The sequence below is a fragment of the Hippopotamus amphibius genome, chromosome 6 (genome assembly GCF_030028045.1).
Source record: "Hippopotamus amphibius kiboko isolate mHipAmp2 chromosome 6, mHipAmp2.hap2, whole genome shotgun sequence".
In the NCBI taxonomy this organism is placed as follows: Eukaryota; Metazoa; Chordata; class Mammalia; order Artiodactyla; family Hippopotamidae; genus Hippopotamus; species Hippopotamus amphibius.
In genome coordinates this window covers 1,424,352-1,447,970 of record NC_080191.1, presented here as the reverse complement: position 1 = coordinate 1,447,970, position 23,619 = coordinate 1,424,352, and the positions used below count along the sequence as shown (strand labels likewise).

Below are 23,619 nucleotides of genomic sequence, written 5' to 3'. Positions count from 1 at the left end.
TTGGTGGAATAGGCAATAGAGTCGCCACCTCCGTTTCACAAATGAAGAAGCCAAGGGTTATTCGGCGAAAAGGACGGCCGTCCCGGGTCACACAGCCGGCTGCCCATCCCCAAAGTCAAGGCCATCCCTTGACGGCTGAGCCCTGCCGTGGAGACCCCCACCACACATGGGCGCTTACCAGCACAGACCGTTGGCCACTCTCGGTCTCTTTATTGGGTTTACAGCTTTGATCTCTCATAAAAACTAAAAATATTCATCCCGATAGTTTGCCCTTGGTTTTAAAAATCCTACAGATACCCCATAAATATCACGAAAAGGCATAAGGAAGCCCAAAATGATGGTGGTGACACGCGTGATGGCGATGGACGTTGCTGTCTCTGTGCGGAAGTTGACTCAGGGTCTTGAACGTGTGAAGACAGAGCCTGGTTTGAAAGGCCCACAACCTATTGCCTTCCCCTCACATGGCCGCCTTGTTTCTCAAATCGGGAAAATGGGGAGGGGGCCGTCTGCGAGAGAGCCCATCCCGCCTTCTCTGTGGGGTGGGGGGGTCAGTCCCTCCTGGTGACGTGTCGCCTGGGCGAGGCTGCTCCCGGGGGGGACGGATGCCGCCCGCCGCGGCCGTCTTCATCCTGCGCTCCCCCAGGACACACGCTGCTCTGTAGCCATTGTCACGGCCGCGGGAGGTCCCGTTTTACAGACGCCGCCCTCTGGTACGGGTGACGGTCCTGAGTAGCGTGGAGCTGTGCGCAGCCCCGTGGACGCCGCCCGTGGGCCGCGCCAACCCCGAGGACGGGAGCCCGCGCGAGCGCGCGTCCCGCTCCGCCAGGCTGTGTCCGCCGCCGTGGAGAGCACAGAACCGGGAGTGCTCCGGGGGCGGGGAGGGGGCCCGCCCGCCGCCCTCCCCGGTGGGGCCCCGGCGGCCCCCCTGCTGGCCGGTCCGCGGCCGCCCGCCGGCCTGGCCCCACAGCGGCCCGCGTGGCGTCGCCGTGCCTCCGCGGCGGCCGTTGCTCTGCGCCCTGGCGTCCAGGCCGCGCCCCGCTCAGCCCCGTCTCCCCGTCTCCCCGTCTCCTCCGCCGGCCTCTTTCAGGAGCGTTCCCGCGGCCCACGCCGCGCAGCAGCCTCTCCTCAGGCCGCGGACACGCCGTCCTGCCCCGGGTGACCCGATGGTCGTGTGTCGCCCTGCACGGCGCGACGGCTGTGCGCCGGCCCAGGTGATGTGGGGATGCTTTGTGGAGCTGTCCCTGCTCCCCCCCCCCCGCCCCGGACCCAGAGCTCCGTGAGGCCAGGACCTGAGCCCCACGGCGTCTTCCCGGGGCCCAGGCGCACACCTGGCAGAGGGCTGTGCGTCCGTAGGTCCTGGCCACGTGCAGTCCGCGCTGGACCTGCCTTCTGACCTGCCTCCAAACATGGGGCTCTGTCCTTAAAGAGGGTGAAAAATAGGCAAAGACAATGAAAACACTGGAGGCGCGTGTTCTTAAAACCTGTATGGATGGGCTTATGTTTGTTCTAGTGAATGAGCGGGGGGGGGGGGGGGCCCCTCTCGGGAGAGAAGTCTGGGCAGCAGCTGTTTCCCTCTCACCTCTCAGCCGCGCGCTCGAGGCTCACACATGGTTCAAGGGCACTTACTGTCTCCGGTCCCCCAGACGTGCCCAGGCCCTGGACGCCCTCGCGGTTCTGACCCATCTCACCCCCAGGGTGTGAGCCTCGTTCTGGCATCCCGCGAACACACTTTCTCAGGGGCTAAGAAACACTCTTCTTAATGTGAACCCACACCACGTGTTGTCTCATCCATGAAAAAGGTGTCTTCCATCAATATATCAGCATCCCAGGGGGAAAATTCATCCGTATTGAGTGCTTTAACCATTTCTTAAATGTTTTGCTTCTGTTCCCACGTTTCCTCTGGCTAAACCCTGTGCGTTTATTAAGCAGAGTGTGGGTCATGTCTTTAATCCATCGGCTCTTGATACTCTTCCTGCTGCCGGAGGCACCTGACCTCCAGGCAGACGTGGTGCGTGCACCCCCTTAGCTCCCTCCCGCCCCGCACCCCCGCCCCGCGCACCTGTGCAGGCAGCACTGCGCCTACGACGGGCCCTGGGCCCCTGCAGTCGATGCTTTAATAGCGTTGCTCTAGGTGTAGTTGATTTCCTTCTAAACGTGACAAAGTGCCTTTTATCTGAACTAGTTTGAAGACCCTCAAACGAGTGCTTTAGTGAACACTACGTTCTTTAGAAAAGGACTGTTTTATTTTCCTTCCAGGGCTTTGTTTAGTAAGAACCCAGCCCCATTGAAAGCTCATTTTCCTCGTGCACTGTCTCCCCTGGAACTTAATTGCTGTTAAAAGTTGGGAGGGGGCGACGTGCGGAAAGTGCGAGTTCTCTCGTTTCTGAGAAAGAACAGTTCCATTGTTTGCTCTACGCCATTAAATGATCAAGAATTACGGTCACATTCCAAACGCCCGAACGCTCGGCTTTCTTACAAAATAAAAAATAGAGAGGCTGTCTCTTTCCATTTAGAGAAAATGATAATTACGATGTCTTTCCCTAAGTCATCTGCATTTCCTCACTTAGGGCTTCAGGAAATACAAATAGACCATCTCTTAAACATAAAAATTAGCAGGGTTTAGGTTATTCCACGTTTTCATCTAAAAGAGAAGGGAGCTACTTCTGGGCGGGCTCCTGTGTGCACCGGGCCTGCGGAGGTCCTGAGATGCTTCCTCGTGTGGCCTCTTGCTCTGTCTCTGTCTCTCTGTCTCTGTCTCCGTCTCGGTCTCTTTGTCTTGCACAAAACTGCTGTGTGCAGGCCAGCTGTGAGTCATAAGAGCAAGTCTATGAAGACTCAGTGCTTGTGAGGAGAGGAAGGAGGCCAGGCAGCGACTTTGTAAGAGAAGCACATCTTGCGCGGATGAAGCCTCCAGGTGCCGGAGGCTGGAGGGTCCTGTCTCCTGGGAGCTGCCGCCGCCGCCAGGGGTGCGCCTTCGCGGCTGCAGGGTCAGTTCGCATGAGTCCATTTCGGGAAAGTGAAAAAACGGGGCTGAAACTCCTCAGTGACAGAATTCAATAAATGCACTTATGGGCTTGCACTGCCTATTTTTAAGTATAAGAACATTTTTTTTTTTTTTTTTGCAAACTCTTGGAACGGCAATGATCTTTTTTCCACTTGCCCCTTGATTAGAATAAGCACAGATCATTTTAGCAAGTGAACTTATCCTCAGGAAAAATTAGAGCCTGACAAGTCTCTCCCCTGTGTCCCGGGGCCCCCACCCCTCCAGGTGCTCATGGCCTGCCTGCTGGCTGCAGCCTTCCTGCAGAAAGCCGGGAGATGGCCAGGGACCTCAGCTCCCAACCCTCAGCTCCCGGCCACAGTGCACGTGCTGCCCTTCCTCCCGCAGACCCCGAGTGGCGTTGTGAGGACCCCACCTGGACCCCAGGAGGGACGTGGTCCCTGGGCGGCTGACCCCCACGCGGCCTTCCTTCCCCGGTGGCTTCACCTCAGTGTCAGCTTCGGTTGGGCTTTACACATCGCCAGCTAGGGCACGCGGACGCAAGGGGAGGTTCTGGTATCTTCTCAAGGAACGGAGCACCTCGGGTTTGAGGATGTCCTTTTCTTTCTCTTCCTGATGAGGGAACAAGTTGATGAGGTCCCTGAACTTTTGCTGAAGTCCATTCCCACTTTTCCTGCAGCTGAGACTGGGACGGGAGGGGTCGCTGGGGACAGAGCTCTCTCTGCCCCGTAAGTATCACAGAGGCGAATGTGCAGAGCAAGCCTGCTGAAACTTGCACCGTACCCAGGCTCCACCCACGACCGCGGAGCGCTGGGCTGTCACCGCAGCTCGCCGTTTCCTTTCTTTCCTCTAATATTGCGAGGGCTCGCCGAGTCAGAGCACACGCCTGTGTAGGGCGGGGGACGTTCCAGTGCCCCACCTCCCGCAGCACGAAGCCCTGTTGGACTCACCGTCATGTCCGCCGTTTCGTCTGGGGTGAGGAGGACTAGACGGGATGCAGGGTGGGACGTGTGGGGGGATGGGACGCCGGGGGGTCGGGGGCAGGGAACGCATCGGCTCTCCGAGGAGGGCAGGTGTGGGAGCGGGTGGCCGGATCTGAGCCCCACTGGGAGACGCCGTGAGCTCTGAAGCTGCGTGTCCAGAATGTCGGAGGGGCCAGGGCGAGGATGGGACCCCGGAGACGTCCATGGGGACGGTGTGGAGGGGCCCCAGGGCAGGGCTCCGTGGTTGCACCAGCTCTGCAGCCCTGGGTCCTGGGCTGTAGATGAGATTGTGTGGAGGCGTCCAACAGGGATGCCCCCCAGTTTCAGGCAGACAGGGCGCTCCTGACGCACGTGACTTCCCAGGCGAAGGCACAACCTGGTGAATGTGGGAGTCGGCTAGGCACTGGATCCACAGACTCAGAGAAAAACTTTGCTGTTCAGACGATTGAAGAGAAACAGAATACGACACCCAGTGCGGACCCGGATGGGGTCCCAGGCCAGTGGTGGAGCCTTCAGAGGTTCAGCCACCAAACGCCGAGCAGAGCAGAGGTACCAGGTATCCAGATGTTTGAAATGGATGGAGGCTGGAGTTTTCAGAGAGTCCCGCCATGTGTCTGGGTCGTTCCCCTGCACTAAGGGGCCTTAGATAGTCTTCTGCTTTCCACAGAACACTCCTTGAGATGTCTGGCTTCTTTTTTCTTTTCTCCCCCAAGTTTTTGAGAGTTGACCAAGACAAGGACAAAGACTGCAGCTTGGACTGCGGGGGCGCCGCCCAGAAACCCCTCTGCGCCTCCGACGGGAGGACCTTCCTGTCTCGCTGTGAGTTTCAACGCGCCAAGTGCAAAGACCCCCAGTTAGAAATTGCTTACCGAGGAAACTGCAAGGGTAAGTTGCCTTTGATCATTTGTTCAAGCATCAATCATTGAAATGTATGTCATGTACTTTAGTTTCACGTGGCTAAGGTTTTTCTATGTAAAAAGTCAAGGGTTTATGCCTGTGAATCTTTTTCAGAGCACGTAGCAAGAAGAGTCATTTCCTTTTTTTTTTTTTTAAGATTTATTTATTTATTTATTTATTTATTTATTTATTTATTTACTGGCTGCCTTGGGTCTTCATTGCTGCGTGCTTGCTTTCTCTAGTTGTGGCGAGTGGGGGCTGCTCTTTGTTGCAGTGCGATGGCTTCTCATTGTGGTGGCTTCTCTTGTTGTGGAGCACTGGGCCCTAGGCTCCTGGGCTTCAGTAGTTGTGGCATGTGGGCTCAGTAGTTGTGGTGAATGGGCTTAGTTGCCCCATATCATGTGGGATCTTCCTGGACCAGGGCTCAAACCTGTGTCCCCTGCATTGGCAGGAGGAATCTTAACCACTGTGCCACCAGGGAAGTCCCGAGAAGAGTCATTTCTGAATCATTTTTTTCTTCTTGAGTTCTCTCTTTTTGTAGAATGTTTTATGACATCATGACACAGATTTATCCAAGGCTTTCACAGGATGTTTCCAAAGTCTCCCAAAATTATTCTCACCAAAGTTTTTTTACGGGTTCTGCCCCGTCTTTCTCATCTCACCTTTTAGCGTGTGGGGCGTGTGTAATAGCACCTGTGCAGTTTTCAGTGATTTTTTTCTTGGTGCTGACCTCACACTTGTTATTTTCAATTTTCCTGCTTTAAGAAGCAGATTTGCAGTTCGCAAGCACGCTTAGAGCAGAGACTGAAACGCTTTCCACGCGAATGAAGGTTTGACTCAGCAAAGCAGGCGGACGTTTCAAACACAAAGGGCGTCATTTTCAGAAAGAGAGTGAACCTTCTTTCTCTTATTATCTAGGATAAAAGACCACACAGGCTAGAACACCCTTGAGGTGATGTTCTGCGGTGTTTAGCTGTCAGCACCCGCGATCCGCTCACACAGAGGAGAGCCGTTGTCTCGGCCCCGGCGGCGCGCGGCCGGGTGCTGAGTGACTTGCTCTTCCTCTGGTAATGTGACACGTCCTGGGTGGATGGGCTTGAGTCACTTCTCCACGTGACAAAGACCGTGTTGAGTGTCCTCGGACGCGGGCGCTGCTCCCGCTGACACCCTGCAGGACACTCTGCCCGCGGGCGTCGGGGCAGCCCAGCCCTCACCCTCCACACGCGTCTCACCCGTGTGCCCTCAGCACGTCCCTCGGAGGAAAGCGTGGCTGCAACGTCATGTCTTCATTGTCCTTACACACTTCAGGTATCTGTGCTGAGACATGAGCAGTGACCCAAGAATAAATTCAAATACCGGGTGCTCTACTCTTCAGAGAAGCTTCTAGAAGCTGTGGCCTGTGCTGGCTTAGCTTGTGAGAAGAGGTGCTGTGGAGGTGGTGGCAAAGTTTGAGTTTTATGATCCTCTTTAGTGCCCTGTGCCTTTAGATGACCCCCGTCAAATATCTTTTAGGAGGATAACTGCCGTCGAATATCCTTTAGGAGGATAACTCCCATCGAATATCCTTTTGGAGGATGGCCCCATCGAGTATCCTTTAGGAGGATAACTGCCGTTGAACACTCTGTTGGAGGACCCTGAGGAAACCTGCATATTAAGCCTCTGTGTTGCCCAAAGTCTCCATGGGCATCCGTGATGGATTCATTAGACAGAGGCCAGAGGCCCGTCCGTCCATCTGGTTGGACATCGACGCCAGAGGCCTCTGTGTCGCACAGCTGAGGTCTCTCTCCCAACCCTCGCACTCTGAGCTGCAGAGTCCACACTGGGCTGCTTTTAGGCAGGGAGGGGAAATGGGAATGAAGCGCAGATGGCCTTTTGGTGATGTCGTTGTTAGCTTGTTTGTGTTTGGATCCAGCCTAACTTTTCTGGATGATTCCCTTGGTTGGGATTCTAACTCCTCGCTGAAGAAATTTCATACCGTAAATCTGTGACCCAAAAAATGTTCTAAGGGAGTAGTAGGTAAAAACAAAACTTACCTTCTAAAAACAAGTTTAATTTAAATCAAAAGGACTGAAATGCAAAGAATGTGAAGATACCTGTAAGCTTCAAGATCAAGTTTATCTGGTGCTTCGGCTGCCATGGGTAGCAAATATTAAAGTTCCTTTAAAGAGACTTTAGTTGTACAACATAGTTTGAAATAACTGGGCATCCGGTACCTCTGCTATTGCAGATTTGTGGGTGGGTTGGGGCTCTGAAGCACCTGCGTTCAGCCCTCATCTTGCAGGTGATGTGAGTGTGGTCCACGCGCGGGCTGTCCTGAGAAGGGGTTCCCAGCCTGCAGGCGGACCTCTCCCACAGACGCTGCTTTCCCAAGAGCCAGGCTCCGAGCTCCCAGGAGCAGGACCTCCTCAGACGGGATGGGCTCCTTCATTCCAGCTGGTTTACTTTGCTAGTAGCTTCCCTACCCTTTCCCGTCCCCCCCCCCCCCCCCCGCTCCCCGGCCCATGTGCAGCAGTTCACACCCCCGGCCTGCCCCGGGGGCACATGGCAGGAGGGGTTCCTGGTGAGGAGGAGGGGTCCTGGTGCTGATGGACGAGAGCCAGGTGACCGGCTGCCCCTGGCAGGTGCTGCCGCTGCATCCCTCTGCCCACGAGGGCACGTGCACCGCCAGTTCCGCAGCACACCCAGGTCGAGAGCTTTCTGCTCTGAAGGTGAGAGAGGGAGAAGGAGATTGAAATGGCCCTTCCACTGCCCGGAATCCGAATACCCAACCCGCGCTTGCTGTAGATGGTTCCTGGTGTTGAAGTTGGCTGGCATATCATACGGTCAGCTTGGCGCGTGTGAGGCTGCACGTGGAGGGCACGTCCATGTGGGTGGTGGGTGACGGTTCCACAGGCCGGTCTCTTCTGGATGCACTAGTTTGGAAGCAATGATTGAAATATTTTAGTGTTTAATTAAGTTGGATTAAAATGTTTTTTGCATTTCATATAATGCTCTAACTATTGACCTTGAACAGAAGTGCAGTGGTTTGTACGGATGGATTTTTCTCATATTTTCTTAGAAATTTGTGGAGTGTGTGTTTTTAGAACTCAGCAAACAAATTAATATTTTTCTTTTGATCTGAGACCATTGGGACTGTCTTTCTTTTCAAGAAAATCTCTGGCATTGAATAAAAAAATCTACCCCCCCACCCCCCCAAAGAAAAAGAAAAAGGAGAAGAGGAAGGATTAGAAGGAGAAGGAGAAGGAGGAGAAAGGTCAGATGCCGGGAGATCTTGGAACTATTCTGAGATTTCTGGAAACAAAATTATAAAGGATAACTGACGAAAGGAACTTCCTGGAGATTTCCAAGACCCAGGGCTTTGCAGTGACCGTTGTGTAAGAAAAGGCACGTTGTTACAAAGCACCTCCTGATATCCGTCCCCTTTCTCGTTTGCTGCCGGAGTCTCGTGGTCACTGTCCCGATGGCGCTTGGAGAGTGACCGCCGGGTGGGGCTGGGGTCTCCGAGGGTCACAGCATTGCCCCCACATGAGCACGCAGGGGCCACAGTGTCATGGAGAGAGACCCCGACCTCACGACAGGGCTTGTTATTAATTCTCGGTTATGACGCGTTTCCAGAGCCCTTTTCCTCTGCCTGCGAGAACCTCGGTGATACACACCTAGGCGTTCACTCAGGCCACATGAGGGCCGTTGGCCTGGAAACCTCCGTGTGACTTACAGGCCCTCTGTCCCGCCTGGGCTGCTGTGCCCAGGTGTACCTCAGAGTTCTCTGGGCAGGTCCGGCCCTCAGGACCTGGTGACCATCCTCTTCCCCGTGTGTGACCCAGGCCACGTGCTTGGCGTGCACGCCGCTGGGTCCTGCGGGGAGAGAGCTCGGGCTCCCAGCACTGCACCTCTGGGAATTCTGCGGAAGGCGTAACCCACACACGTGGTCCGCAGCGCTGTTGCCCCCGGAAGTACCGAGGTTTTTCAGTGGGATTTCTGCGAGGCCCGAGGGTCCTTGTCCCCTCCGCTCGGTACGTACTGCCCTGTCTGAAGTACCGCGTGTACTTTACTTGTATTGAAACACATGACGTGAGACCCAAGGGTGGCTGTGCTTGCAGCCCAGCAGCGGTGCGTCTGCTGTTACAGGCGTGGCCCGGGGCGGGCAGCCGGCTGCGGGTCTCCCTGTGGGGCGGAGCCGAGGTGAGGGAGGGAGAGGTCCCGGCCTCTGCACCCTGCAAGCTCCCAGGGGAACCGCGGAACCAGGGCCAAGGGCCAGGCCGGGAGGTCTGCACCTGCCTTCTCGCCTCTGGAGCAGGGTGGTCGGGTCAGATGACACGAGGAACTCCTTCTCTCTGAAGATTCTTCTGATCATAAAAATGTGGTCCTAACGAGCCTTTACTTCGGCTCGGAGAGCCAAGCACCGGGCTGGAAGCTCATCACCGGCCGTCGTCCTCAGGCTTCCGCGGCCGCCGCCTTTGCCTCCCACGTGGCTTCACCTGGGGGCTTTGCTGACCCTCGGCTGTGCCGAGGACCAGGGTGCGGGGGGTTGCTGCGCGTCAGTGTTGCTCTGCCATCACTGTCTTCGGGGAGGCAGGTGGTTCCGTGGAGGGCGTCTCAGCAGGGCGCGTGGCGCGTGTGCACGTGTGCACAGGTGCAGGTGCGCGTGTGGGGGTGTCGTGTGTCTCATGCGTGTACATGTGTACGTGTGTGCAGGTGTGCGTGTGTCTCCTGCCCGGTCCTCTCGGGGGTCCGTGTCCCGCTTCCTGTTGTGTCTGACTGGACTCCTTGCACCCACAGGCAGGCTCTGAAATGCCCGTTACACGCGTGGTCCCAGGATGTTTTCATCACGCTGGGCTGTGTCCCTCGCAGAAACCTTACCTTGACCTTAAGCCCTTCATGCTGTTCTAACAGGTCTGATGTTAGACGCGCCCTCGTTACAGATGGAAGCAGACACAGCAAGAGGTAGCGCCATTGCGCTCACATCCAAGCCGCGATCAGACACACAGCAGAGCTTTCTGAGATGTATGTGAAGACAGAGGAGGCGGGACATGCACAGCGCGGCCTCGGTCCGTCTCGGCCCCGCAAATGTTGCGGCCAGACGTCACACCAAAGGCCCCGAGGCCACCTGCGCGGGGACCTAGGGTGCGGCGCTGACCCTTCTCGTGAGCAGTCGTCACAGAGCTGGTCCTCAGGAGCTGTTTCCTGGATAAATGCTGTAAAACTGTCTGAATACTTTAATACAGTCTTGTGATCGTTTGCACTCTATCTTACTGTTTTTCCTTTAGGACTTGGCCCCCCAATTACGTACCCTGCGTTTTCCTATTCTAATTTGTTTCTGTCTTTATATGTTTGCACTGATAATACTTATTTAATATGAAAACTCAGTTCTTTTCTTCTCGGCTCTAAGATGCTCTTTCCGTCAAGGGACGGTGTGGACACTTTCTGGGCTCTGCCCAAGCCTGGCGGCCGCAGGTGGGTAAACAGGGAGCCTGTTTGGGGTCCTGCTGATCCTTTATCACAGCACAGACCCTGTGTCGTTTATGCCAGACAACATTGCAGCTCAGAATTCTTCACTTTTCCCACAGTCTGGCCTTCAAAATCACGGGTGGGTAAAATATTACAACTTTCAAGACACACGGTCTGCCTTCATCCGATGCCAATAAAATAAAAGGCCAGTCACCTTCGGGCTATCGTTTCTGTGGCTGCTACCAACGGAGAGCTGGCTTCCTCGCCAGCTTCATTTGTTCTGACCCCAGCCTTGTCCAAGCAGACCCGTGCCGGCTGTGGGGACCCAGGGGCGAGAACTCTGTCTTCAGAGAGTTGACACCACAGAGCTGAAAACCATCAGCTCGTAATTGCCCCGCTAGGTCCAGAACCAGGGGCCTGTTGACCAGAAATCTGCTCAGGTGGCCTTTCACTGTATGTTCCGTGGCTGGGACTCCGAATGATTCCCTACCCCCAGGGCTTCTGCCTCCGGGAGGACCGTGCTGAGCAGCTCTGTCTCTGGGGCGAGGACTCGCACAGGAAACGTGAGAGGAAACGCGATCCGCTTTCCTCTGGGCAAAGTTCCCGGGTCATCCTGTGTGTGACGGGCAGAGGACCCCCCAGGAAGCGCTCTGGCTCAGGGGCGGTGAGGGTCAGGACCGCCCGCAAACATCAGTGCTCCGTGACCTCGTTCTGGCCGAGCCTCCTCCGGTCCCTTTAACTGCGCTTCTCCAACATTCTTGTGCATAAAATGTGCCGCAAATCTGTCTCTTCTAATAACAGCTTAATCCCGTTTTGAGTGATTTTAGCAAAGTAGGAAATTATTTGCTTCCTGTTTAAATGAAAACCATCATTAGAAATAACCGCTATAAAACGTGACTGGTTCTTTCCAGTCTCGCGTGAGCAGTGTGCTTTGATAGTTTGTGACTGATGTACCCTGATGCAGAGAGGTTTTGTGATCCTCTTGGAAGAGGAATCTCTTGTACTTTGCAACTGAGAGAAGACAATGAACCACCAGGTAAATACATTGCTTACAGAACTCATTATTATTAATCAACCACTCATCAAAAGTTTTTTTTATTAAAAACCTGTTGTTAGCAATGCCTTGCGAAGCACAGTGAAGAAATTATTTGTAAAGTCTCTGCTCTTTCAGATAAGAACAAAACGTTTCTCAGAACGATGATCAAGTTCACATCAAAGAATTTTTCTTTGGTCCAGTAAAAAGTAGTTGAAGTCTTTGATGAGAGGGAGATTAAATTAATGCTTTGATTTAATTAAAATATTACTATTATAATTTTCAGTGAAGCTGGATTTTCCTATGAGGTAAAAATTGATCATAGTTTAAAAACTACTATGAACCAAAAAGTTATGTGATACCGCTTCACACCCACTAGCACGGCTGTCACAATTAAAAATGAAAAACACAGAAAACAAGCGTGGCTGTGAATGTGGGTACGTGGGAGCCTTTGTCCATCTCTGGACAGGAACAGAAAATGGTTCATACGCTGTGAAAAACAGTTTGGGGTTTTCTCTGTAAATTGATGCAGAATTATCATAGGACCCAGAAATTCCGCTCCAGGAACATGTGCCCGTAAGGCTTGGAAGCAGAGGTTCAGACAGAAGCGCCACGGGCGTGCCACGGGCGTGCCCAGGGCAGCGTTCTCACAGCCCCCGAAGGTGGGACCAGCCCCGACGTCCCTCAGCGCCCGGGCAGACGGGCCCGCCGCGGTGTGTCGTCCGCTGGGTGCTCCGCAGCCCCGAGGAGAAACGGGCGTCGGCACAGGGGCGCCACGTGGACGTGGACAACACACTGTCACGTGGCTTGATTCCGTCTGTGTGGGATGCCCCACAGGCAGGTCCGCAGGGACGGAGGGCAGATTACTGCCGCCGGGGTGGGGTGGGGGTGGGGGAGAGGGAGGGGCCCTCCTGGGCGTCGCCTGCCTGCGGAGGTGGGAATGTTCTGGAACCAGGTGGGAGAGGTGGTCACACAGCATCGCGGATGCGCTCAACACCACTGAATCGTACACTTTGAAGTGGTTAAAATGGTGAATTGTATGTTCCGTGTAGTTGTCCCACAATAAGAACAAATTACGGTGCTTATGTTTTGAGGATTTAATTTTCAAACCCTTAAAAGTAAAGTGTCCGGAGTAAAATCTCAGCAAGGCCCCTGAACAGTTAAGGACCTGCTTAGTTTCTAATCTCACCGCAGGAATCGTAGAGAGTGAAACTATAATTAGGGAAGAGATGTATCACCTGTAAATTCAGCTTTAAGAATGTTGAACATTTCTGCTCCATTTAAAAATGATGGACACATTGGAAAAACTGAGACTACCAGAACTTTGAGGCTATGCTTAGTATTTTTATTTCTATAGAGAGGGGCATTTAACTTAGCCTCCAGGGTCTACCTGTCAACCACACACAGTTGACAGGGATGCTAAGGACACGGGGGGTGGTTTCAGCCCCGAGAGGTGAGCGGGTCCAGGAGCTGGGCTGGGGACACAGCGCCTTGGTTAACGGCAGCGCACCATACGTGCAAACACTCTCTGAGAGGGTCGATCTCGTGTTAAGTATTCTGACCACAATAAAGTAAAAAACAAAGTGGGAAGAACACCAGGGAGATGTTACTAATTTGGGGCGAAACTCCCCAGGGGGTGTCGTCGTTCAGTAGGAGGGATGTGGTGGGTGACGACCCCACCCCTGACCTCGGGTATCGGGGACCAGTGGTGACGTGCAGGGGTGCAGGGCACACCGCACTGCTGTTTGGTAGGTGGTCGTAGACTGGCTCTCAGGGGCGGCTCACGCGGGCCCGCAGCTCCTGCGGCAAAGTCTCCCCGGTCTCCGGTGGCTGAGTCGTCCGCGCACACCCGGAGTGGAATGTTCTCTTCGTGTGAGAGTTTAAGAGCTCTCCCATCCGTGACAAATGCGGAGTCCTTTCCAGAAGGCATCAGATCCAGGGTTGTTTGGGAAATGTTTGCTTTCGGGGTGTTGCACAGCAGTTCAGATGTTAGAAGTAATTTGTGACGCGTCTGTACCCTCGTGGAGACCTTGCAGGATGAGAACTCGTGTCACTTTTCCTTTCAGACAGTCAAACCATAGGTTATACTAAAAAAATGAGGACAGAAGTCCAGCAGAGCCGTCATTTGCCCTCAGCTAAAACACAGGCTGCATTAAAACCGCATGTTGCTGCGTGCTGGCAAAGATGCACTTTGAGATGGGAGGCCTGAGCCTGCCCGGACGTGGACATGCGCCCCCCGCGTGCAGGCCTGTCTTGCTGGGGGCCGCAGGGCTTCCACAGAGTCCAAGAGAAGGGCTTCCAGCAGCAGAGTCTGTGTTCAGATACAGACACCATAGCCCTGAGCCCTGGAGCTGGTGCCCAGATGGCATTTCTTTGTAGCCAAGAGATTTTCCTACCAGGCAACCAGAAAGTCACCATCTAAAAATGCTGGGCAGTGGATATGCTCGGGGCAGGCTCTCTCCGTGTCCAGAGGGCCTTCCAGATCTAGACAACGTGTAATTTAAATCTGGACACACTTAAGAAAAATGGGGAAAGCCATTCTTTCCAACTTCTAAAATTCAAATGAACTGCATCAGATGACGGTCTAAAGAAACAAGGCGTGTGCCTGGGGTGGAGGCGGCCCCGGGGGCTCCTTCCCCACAGTGGATGCAGACTCTGTGGAGCATGTTTTAATGGCCTGTGGCCGTGAGAAGAGGGGCCCTTAGCAGGGGCTGGCCCACCCGTGTAAGTCCTGCCGGGCCCTGAGATGAAGCATCAGGGGGGAGCAGGCTCTGGTGCGTTCAGATGCGGCAGGTGAGAGGGGCTGGCGGCTCCCGGACCCGCCTTCCCACCATCACACGGTCTCCGGTCTCCGTGGCGGGTCTTGCTGTCTGTTTCCTAACGCCTGCCGTCCAGAGCTGGGTTTAATGCGCTTCCCCGTTTCAGTCTTTTCCTTTCTACTAGTTTGTGGTGTCCCAGGGGACATCTTCCTAGGGAAAGGTAGGAAGATCGAGCTCTATATTGGATTCTCCCGTTGTCGTATTTTCACGTGGAAACGTGGAAGTCTGTGCTCGGCGAATACGAAGACTGATGATGCTATGTGACCCTTTAATCTGATTCTTTGTTGGACTTTTCACGTGAGGTTGGACGCACAGGAGCCTGGTGTCACCCTGAGAGCCTCAGAAGCTCAGACGCAGAGCAGAGAGGCCGCGGGTGCCCCCGGGGTGCTCGCCTGCCCTCCAGCCTGTGCCTTTGGTCTGATTTGCACGGTGGCTTCCACACCTGGCCCCCAGTGCTTGGATGGATGTCCTTGGATCCGAGAGTCCGGCTGTGGCCGGCAGGGCTGCTGCCTGTCTTTCATCGTCCGGGAAGCGGAGTCCACATTTCAACACCCACAAGCCGAGCGGCCTTTCGGAGCCTCGGCTTCCTTGCTCACGGGACGTGGAGGGTGTCCTGCTCTTTCTGAGAGGCCTGGCCTCCCCCCAGGGACCCTGCCGCCCCGCCGGGTGCCCGCCCGGCAGCTGCCCTCCCGGCAGGGCCCCTCCGGCCCCGGCCCCTCACGCAGCACCCCTGCTGTGCATCCCGCAGGCTGACCGCTGGCTTTGCTCTGTGCCTCCCTGCAGACGTGTCCAGGTGTGTGGCCGAGAGGAAGTACACCCAGGAGCAGGCCCGGAAGGAGCTGCAGCAGGTGTTCATCCCCGAGTGCAGCGACGATGGCACCTACAGCCAGGTGTGCAGCCCGGGTGCGGAGCGGGGGGGCGGGGAGGGATGGCCAAGCCTGCAGCCCGGTGGGGAGCAGCAGCCAGGTGTGCAGCCCCGGGGGGAGGGGCAGCCAGGTGTGCAGCCCCGGGGGGAGGGGCAGCCAGGCGTGCAGCCCGCGTTGGGGAGCGGGCTTCTCACGATGGGGGCTGTCTTCCTTTCCACCGCAGAGTGGTTCTCCTGAGGGACCTCACTGTCGTAAACAGGGGTGAGTCCTTCCCCGGCACAGGTGCTCCTGTCAGGGCCGCGCTGTCCGCGCTCGTTGCTGGGAAACGGACAGGGCCCCACTGCCCCGGCGCACGGCTGAGACTCTACCCCTGGTTCAGTGTTAGTTACAGAGGAGCACGCGCCAAGGTCACGTGACGTCGCGTCACATGCAGTTTCTTTCCTGGGGTCACCTTGTTCGTGGGCGTTTCTCATCACCCAGTTCTCTACCTGGAGTGTGTCCGTGTTAGTATTGTCAGTACTGTGATTTCTTATTGAGGTAAACAAATTCCTGAAGTATGGTGAAAACTGACATAGCTTTTGGTAGGACGAAACCAAAAAGCAAGACAGGGTCTGCTCTGAGGCCTCCAATGATGCTGTGAGCTCTACGTATTTTTACAACGATCATTCGGCCTTTGAGAGACTCAGGAAGGGGAGTGAGAGACAGAGAGGGCTGGAGCCGCGGGTGGTGTTCACTCTGGCTGCTGATGGAGGGAGTCGGGGCCGTGACGGAACATCCCGCCGGCAGCCGGACCACCGTCTCCTGTCCCGGCTCCTCGGGGCTTCGGTTTCCCTCTTGTACGAGGAGGGCTCGGGCCCCATCGCAAAGGTGGAGGATTAGACGCTGAACAGTTACGGGCCGGCACCAGCGTGCAGGGTGGACGCCTCTGGTCCCTTTCCTCCCTTATCTCCCGGGTTCCAGAGCATCGCATGGTCCTTTGGCGGGAGTTCACACCCAAGGACTCAGGAAGCCCTGGGCCTCCTGCGGGGGGTGGAGCAGGCCTGGAGAAGAGCGGGCGCCTCGCGCGCTGACCGCCCCGCCCCGTCTCCCGTCCCTCCTGCAGGTCCAGTGCCACAGCTACACGGGATACTGCTGGTGCGTCACGCCCAACGGGAGGCCCATCAGCGGCACCGCCGTGGCCCACAAGACGCCCAGGTGTCCCGGTAGGTCCGCTTGAGTTTACGAGGTGAACCTGCTCCTGACATTATTGGCTGTTTTCTGATCATCTTTGTTTTTAAGAGAGCTTGCGGATGGAAGATCTGGGCCTGAACCATGGTAGGTCACGGCCATCCGGGTCGCTTAGTTTTTAGAAATAACCACAGGGACTGTGGTCACCGTGGAAATGACCACATGTTTTCACGGGCCGAAAAAAGTGCGCATCTCTGGGTTTGTGTGTGTGTGTTTGCAAGGGGAAAGTGGATCCTTCTTCCCAGATCCCCTCCAGAGGGTTTATTTGTGTTATTTTACTACTCGTAAGCGGGCTTCATGTACCGAAGGTCATAATCCTGGCAGGAGAATCATCTATAACATGGTCTGTTTTCCATTAATATTTTCCCCAAAATGTTATACATGATTCAGGTCATTTTTATTTGAAAATGGTCTGTAGCTTGAGTTTTGATTAATTGCTGAGGGAGACCTGTCTGACCATTGATGAAGAAATTTCATGATCTTTGGGTCACAATGACTAGATTAAGCTTACTAGGGAAAAACATACTGTTATGTAGCGATACAAAACATCTTCCTGAATGCTCATGTAAAATATTGAAACATTTGTGTTTAGAGTTGACTTTCACCTCTTTTCTGTTTCAAGAGCAGACATCTTACAATTAGAATTTCTGTTCATGATTCAGACATTTATACCAGGAGCCAAGGCACAGGTCGGAACTCACAGCTGCTTCAGAATGATGCCATCGTAATCACCAGTAACACAAAAGCTAACATTTCAAGTGACTGGTCATCACTTAAAAGCCAGGGAGTGTGCGTAATGTGGAATTAAAATATACTTATTTTTAAAACTGTTTTCTCATCCAAAACCTAAAAATTGCTGAAAATATATTTTTAGTGAGCTAACATTTGCACCTACTAATTCTTTTACAAACTCGTGGAGTAAATGAAAGAGAAAAAAATCAGTGTCATAAGTTGGCCTCTGTGTGTGTCCCTCACTTTGAAAGTTACTTGCAAATACTTCATTTCAACCAAGTAATGGCATTTTGAGTCGAGCCCAGCCTTATTTTAGGAAGGAGACAGTAGAGGAGATACCTATTTCTGTGATTTCAGTGATACCTCTTGAAAAATTAAGTAGTGTCTCAAAGAACTTTCTCATAAAACCATGAGCAATGTTGGCTGGGATTCTTATAACTTCCCTGTAATATTTTTTGTTTCTAGAATCAAACCACTGTACTGGTCACTCATATTATTTTTTCCAACCAGGTAGCAGCAACCTTTTACTGTATAGAAATGCTCCATTGTTTTCACTGCCCATGTGGATTTTTTGGTTCAAGTGATGGGTTATGGAGGAAAGAGTGGTCTTCCCTTTTGCTTAGAGTCTGGTGTTTATTGCAGAGAAAATGCCACCGGGGGTGGGAAAGGGTGTGTCTCCGAAGACACAGTGTGGTGTGGGCAGGGCAGGCTGCCTCCCAGCCTGGAGACTGGCTTCCCTGCAGGAGTGCCTCCCTTTTCATTCCCTTGGCTTGGTTTTGCAGGTTGGCCAGCGTTATGGAAAATTGTATTAATCCCCAGCCGTATTCATGCTTTTATTCTGCAGAGATGTGGGTGGGGGAGAGCAGGTGCCTCAGCTCTGAACACGTGCGGAGACTGTGCGGCTACAGGGGATTGCTGGGAGAATCGTGACGTTGAAGGGAGGGTTTTGGGAGCACGGGGCATACACACACGCAGAGTTGATGACGGACTTCTGCACACTGTAACATGACCTTCCCAGATGCTGACATGCCCTCACCAGTCACGGGGAGAGCGTGGCAAAGAGCTTCACTCGGCGTGAGATCGTGGTGGACGCCGTGCATGTCAGCTGGTCAGTTCCCCTCTGCAACCCCCAGGGTGTCCGCCTCCCGCCCCCGGGACGCTGGCTGACACCTGCTGTGGCCGATACGCTGTGTCCGCCCTCTGCAGAGCATGGGAGTGATTTCCATCCGGTTCATTACAACTGGGTAAATGTCAGCATTCACCAGCGCTCTTTGGCCCTGGAGTTCACCGCAAGCTTACCATAAAAGCACATCCTATGGAAATTTGAAAGTCAGAGAAAGACATTAAGGGTTAGCGATACACAGCAACGGTCACTTAGAACGCATGTGTGTATTTATTTTGAACTGATGTGGGTACAGGTTGCAGCAGCCCATGGGGAGGGCAGGGGGCGTCCACTCACAGCTGATTTCAGCGGAGCAGAGCGGGGCCCAGCAGCCACGTCTGCCGCCCGCTCCTCCCAGAAAGACCTTCAAAGGAGAGGATGCATGTGTTTCACAATTGTGTGTTTTAAAGCCATTAATGCAAAGCACCCAAATTCCTATGAATCAATAAGAACAACGGGATAACGAGGACGTCTAGCAGAAGAACAGTCAAAAGTCTTGAACAGGCAGCATTTTGTAAGTGATGACACCCTAGGCACAGTGCACACAGCAGCAGGGAATGCAACCCAGCCTCCCAGGGAGCCTCCCTGACACCCAGGGCAGGAGGAGCCGCGGTGGACCACGGGGCGGGGGCGCCCCCCACACGACCAGCTCACCCCTGTGGACGGACGAGAGGGCCAGCAGCCAGGGGCCCCGTCCAGACCCTGGAAGCCAAGGCGTGTCCACGGGCGTCTGCGGGAGGAATCACGTGCCCGCTTGGCCCACGGGCAGGACGCAGACAGCGAGGACACGGGGAGCTGCTGCGGCAGGAGCAGGCTCCAGCGCGCGTGCCCGGGGAGGGGCCGGAGTCAGGACACCGCAGCCTGCGCACAGTTCAAGGCCAGGCGCACCTCCGCGTCGGTGGTCAGACGCAAAGGACAGCGGTGAGGTGTGGGAGGGGGGCCTCTGCTGTGGCAAAGGGGGCTGGGCCCGGGGCCTCCTGTCCCCGCTGGGACGCTGCTTCCCTGGACCTTCGATGACGAGTCCCTGGGCCACGCGTTGGTGTGGACGCACGTCCCGCGTGAGGGCGATGTGTCACGGATTCAGAAAGTTAAAATGCAAAGCCCGCGGAAGGGGTGACGCGCTGACGTACACTCTCCCTGAGGTTATAAGTCATCCGACATCCTCTCCCGAGGATTTTGGCAGAGGGAAAGCACTGCGTGTCTAGGAAGCTGCAGAAGGGGAGGTGGGGTCAGGACGGCCCCTTCCCTGCAGGGGCGGGGTGGCAGGAAGGACGACCAGCGGGGTCAGCCTCTGCGGGGGACGTGCTGGGCCAGCGGGGAGAGCGGGCCGGGCGCCCGCTCACGGGGCTGCGTGTGTCGCTGTCACGCCCCGCGGGCCGAAGCAGCTTCACCTCTGCTCACAGGTGAGGACGCTACCCGAGGCCCCTGTGCCTGTGCGTGTCGGGGCTGGGATTTAAATCCATGCCTGCGTCTCCTTTGCCCACGTTTTCTGCTGAATACCACGTGACTCCATGGGCCCGAGCTCCTTGTTTATAGGAAGTAATGAGTTTGAATGCACGTAACTCCTGGCTCTGCGCCCCGCGACCCCGTGGCTGTCTCGCCCAGGCCCCAGCGAGCGGCTCGAGGCACCAGGAGCGCCACTCCCTGCGCTCTGCGGCGACTCCTCGGTGGCCCCGGAACCCACCTCCTGATGAGTAAGCTCCCGCCAGGTCAGCGCGCTCGCGGGACCCCGTGGCTCGGGGGCTGCAGCGGGGGACCTGCCTGTGTCTGCTCCGGCCGCGTGCCTCCCGGCGGCGCTCAGGCTGCGGGGAGCTTCACGTGGGAGAAGCCGGCCCCTTCGGCCCCGGCGACACCTGCTTCCTGGTGACGGAAGCATTCCCACATGGCGAGAGCCCTTAGGAGGGGTGAGGGCCGTCCCTCGCGTGAACGGTCGTGGTCGCGTCCGCGCCCGTGAGCCTCCTCCTCGCGGGCGCTCCACCTTCCGTCCCTTGAGACCCACCTGTCGTTTCTGCTCAGTGACCGTCCCCACCCGCAGCGCCGAGCGGGCCTTCCCCAGGCAAGGCGCCCGCCTTGGTGAGAGCTCTGCGGACACGCCCGTCAAGGTGCCTGCAGAAGCGGCGGGCACCAGCGAGCGGGCGACTCACCGTCCGGGAGCAGGTGGGGAGGCGTCTGGAGGAGACGGTTCCCGAAGCAGAGGGGCAGGTGGGCCCGCGGAGGCAGGGGCAGAACGGCCTCCTCCCCACCGCCTGTTCCCGAGGATGCCCTGGGCCCGCGCTCCCCCACCACGTCTGCGGCCACGTCGGGCGGGGGAGCTGAGCAGGGGCGGGAAGGCCTTCCCCTCTTCTGGGAAGCCGCGTGCTGCCCTGAGACGTGCTCAGGACCAAAAAGCTGCTCTTTGAGTCACATCCAAACGCACACCCAGCCTCATCCTGCCTGACTGCAAGCGTTCCTGCTCACGGCTTGGCGGTTATACCCCCAACCCTGCGGGTCTGGACCCCGGGTCTGGTCGGGGAGGGGGGTGCTTTGCTTGCTCCAGGGACGCTCAGGTAGGTCAAGGCAAGGCCAGGCGGCACCGGGTCTTCCCTCCGTCCCTCCCGCTGCTGAGGGACCGGGGCCTCGGCCCTGCATCCGGGCACAGCTGACTCGTGTTTCTTTTGTAGGGATTTTCTCTTGTTCTTCTTTCTAAAGATTTGAAGACTGACATTGCTGGGGGCGGGAGGAGAGCTTAAAAACAAAGGACTTTTTTCCAAGGGAGGATTTTTGAGGCTGGCCCATTCTCGATTATTTGGAAATAGCTTCGGGGTTTTAATCTCATCTCCCTCTGTAACCGTGCACCCCAGCCAAGAGCTTATTCCTGGCGTGAGTACAAAGCAGTTGAAGACATTGTAAGCCAAGCCGACATGCAGGGACTCTTAACAGTACAATAGCCAAAGACTCTTCATATGTAGCTCAGCTCGAGGTGTGTGTTTGAAGTAAGCTGCAGACCTCGGGTTGCCCAAGAGACCAAAAACTCCCGTCCCCGGGGCTCACGAGTCTGCCCAGCCCGCCACCCACCCCGCTTCAAGCCAAGGCCAGTCGTAGGGAGGATGTTTCCGGGGAAGGAGTGGGAATCTCTGGGTTCAACGGGCCACGGCCACGTTGCGTGTTTGAGGAGTTCTTTCCCAAAGTGCAGGATTTTACCTACTTTTTGATCTTAACGTTGGACAGCTCTGCAGGGAGGAGAAGGTTAGGGGTGGTTTCCGGGCGTCTGCCCTGCCAGTGTGTGTTCTCACAGCTGCTTCTCCCACCAGCGTCTCCGTTCGGGTTCTGGAAGACCCGGTTGGTTATCCGTGACAGAGAAACTTGGACTGGATTGCATAACTTTTCTATATATTATTTGCATTAAGTGAACTAGGATCTTTGCATTTTCTTACCACGCCTAAAGTGTTGGCCTCTACCTGAAATGGTAGAATCCCATGTTTGTGTGAATACCCTTATGATTTCTGGAAATTTTCACTTTGTAAGGAGAAGCTCATTCACTGATGAATTTCCCAGGCACTCAGTGAAAGGCCCTCCATAGCTGCGGGACTGGAAAGAAACACCCAGAACAACTGGATTCCCAAATATTGAAATCAGCAGCACCGCTTGAGTGCTCCTGGAGCGTCTCTTTATGAGAACTGGTCAAACACACGGAGTCCTTGGCTGATGGAAAACACTTCAGATCAGAGGGAACGTTTTTTCCCGTGAAAATGGCTTTTTCTAATTTAAGGTTAAAAATTCTCTTCCTGAAAAATGATAGTTGTTAAAATAAAACATTTCAATACCTATTGGCAAAGAAATGTGAAAACAAACAACTGTAACAAGAAGTAGGGAATGCACTGAGGCTGGAGACCGCTTTTCAGATGGAGGTGAGTCCCAGCGGGCCCAGCTTTGCTGCCAACCTTCAGTGCGACCTTCACTAACCCAGCGACGGTTTTAGAGAAAAATATGTTACCTTCTAACAACCACTGTGATGACGATATTGGACGTATTGAGGAAATTTGTTTTACATCTCTGATGAGGAAAAACAGGAATTTGATACAGCCAACACGGCATGTGTAACATTTCTGATAAAAGTTCAGGAGGTATTTAATTGACACTGAGAAAATATTTTAAAATTAAGTCAAGCATTCAAGGAAGAGACCACAGGGTGTGGATCTCGTGCTGCACAAGACTTAGCAGCCTGCTTGCGAATCAGGCAGGAACTGCGATGACCCCGTGAGCAGGAGACGGACTTTCTTGCCTCCCCAGGACGGCCTTGGCCCTTGCCTGGAGGGGCCCTTGCCTGTCTGCGCCCAGAGCCACAGCCGTCTCTCTGTCTTTTCCTTTTCAGTTTGGACTTCTTTTGTATTATCATCTACCTGAGGGACAACATTTTGGTGTTATTATTTTTCCTTTCTGGAAAAAAGTCCTTTCTGGTGTCTAACAGTCGATTTATAATACAATCTGCTCTATTATTGTACTTCATTATACATTTAAGTTGGTGGCTACTTTATAATTGCATCTTTCATTACTTTAAAAAGAGTACTCTCTTAACTGTCCTCTTCCACATTTAGGCCATAAGTGGCTTTTTTCTCATATTTTCTAATGTTTAACAAAACTTGATAAAATGATTGAGAGGTCTTTTAGAAGTAAATGGCCCCAGTCCACAGAACGCTATATAAATAACAATGGATAATCTCTTCCAGAGGTATTCCATATCTCCGCATTAAAAACAAGTATGTGTATTTTCCTTCTTATTTTTTTTAAGCAAACAGTACAGTTTTTTTTTTACGGCACCTTTTCTAAGTGTTCGTCTGTAAGAGTCAAAAGTTGGGAAGATTTACGAAACTACTGACTGCGAGTGACCCTGTTAGGACTGACACGAACGCTTGTTTCCTCCGGCCACTGAAATACGTAACATTCAGACAGTAAAGCAGAGAATGCAAAACAAAGACCTTAAAGTGGTCACTGATGGAAAGTAAATCCAGAAATAATCTCTCGATTTTTTAAAGAAAAATTCGTGACTTACTTATTTCTTCTTGTGCCGTCTGGAGAAGGGCCTTCTCAGGTGTGGGACAGTTAGGGCACATGGCTCAGTGAGTGGATTCTGACATTCCTTTCATATGATGCCCGTCTAACCAGGAATCCCAGATATTCAAAGGCAGGATCACCAGGTAAGAACAAAGACCCACGGAGAGGAACCCAATGCGACATCCCCTCCTTCGGGACCCCAGGCCTCCCTCCAGCCCAGCAGCTTCACAGAGGCTCCCTGCGGGGAAACAAGCTGGGTTTGTTTGGTTTCTGGTCTGCAGAAATATAAAAATAGGAAAACAGGAGATATTGCAGCAGGACTGAGGGAGCCGCTGGGGCTTCACAGACACGACGTAGACAAGTTCCTAATAACAAAGAGAATAATAACATCAGCAACACCTGCAGAGAGCACAGGCCAAG

The 23,619-nt window shown here is 54.4% G+C and overlaps 1 protein-coding gene across 4 annotated transcripts in view; it reads left to right on the top strand.

Moving 5' to 3' along the window:
* SMOC2 (SPARC related modular calcium binding 2) overlaps positions 1-23,619 on the top strand; it is a 158,808-nt gene that overhangs the window by 41,393 nt on the left and 93,796 nt on the right. For all 4 annotated transcript variants that reach the window (XM_057740128.1, XM_057740127.1, XM_057740126.1 and 1 more), the window contains exons 2-4: positions 4,698-4,869; positions 14,965-15,071; positions 16,150-16,249. In XM_057740128.1, the coding sequence (XP_057596111.1) occupies positions 4,698-4,869; positions 14,965-15,071; positions 16,150-16,249 (379 nt within the window). The remainder of the gene's footprint in view (positions 1-4,697; positions 4,870-14,964; positions 15,072-16,149; positions 16,250-23,619) is intronic.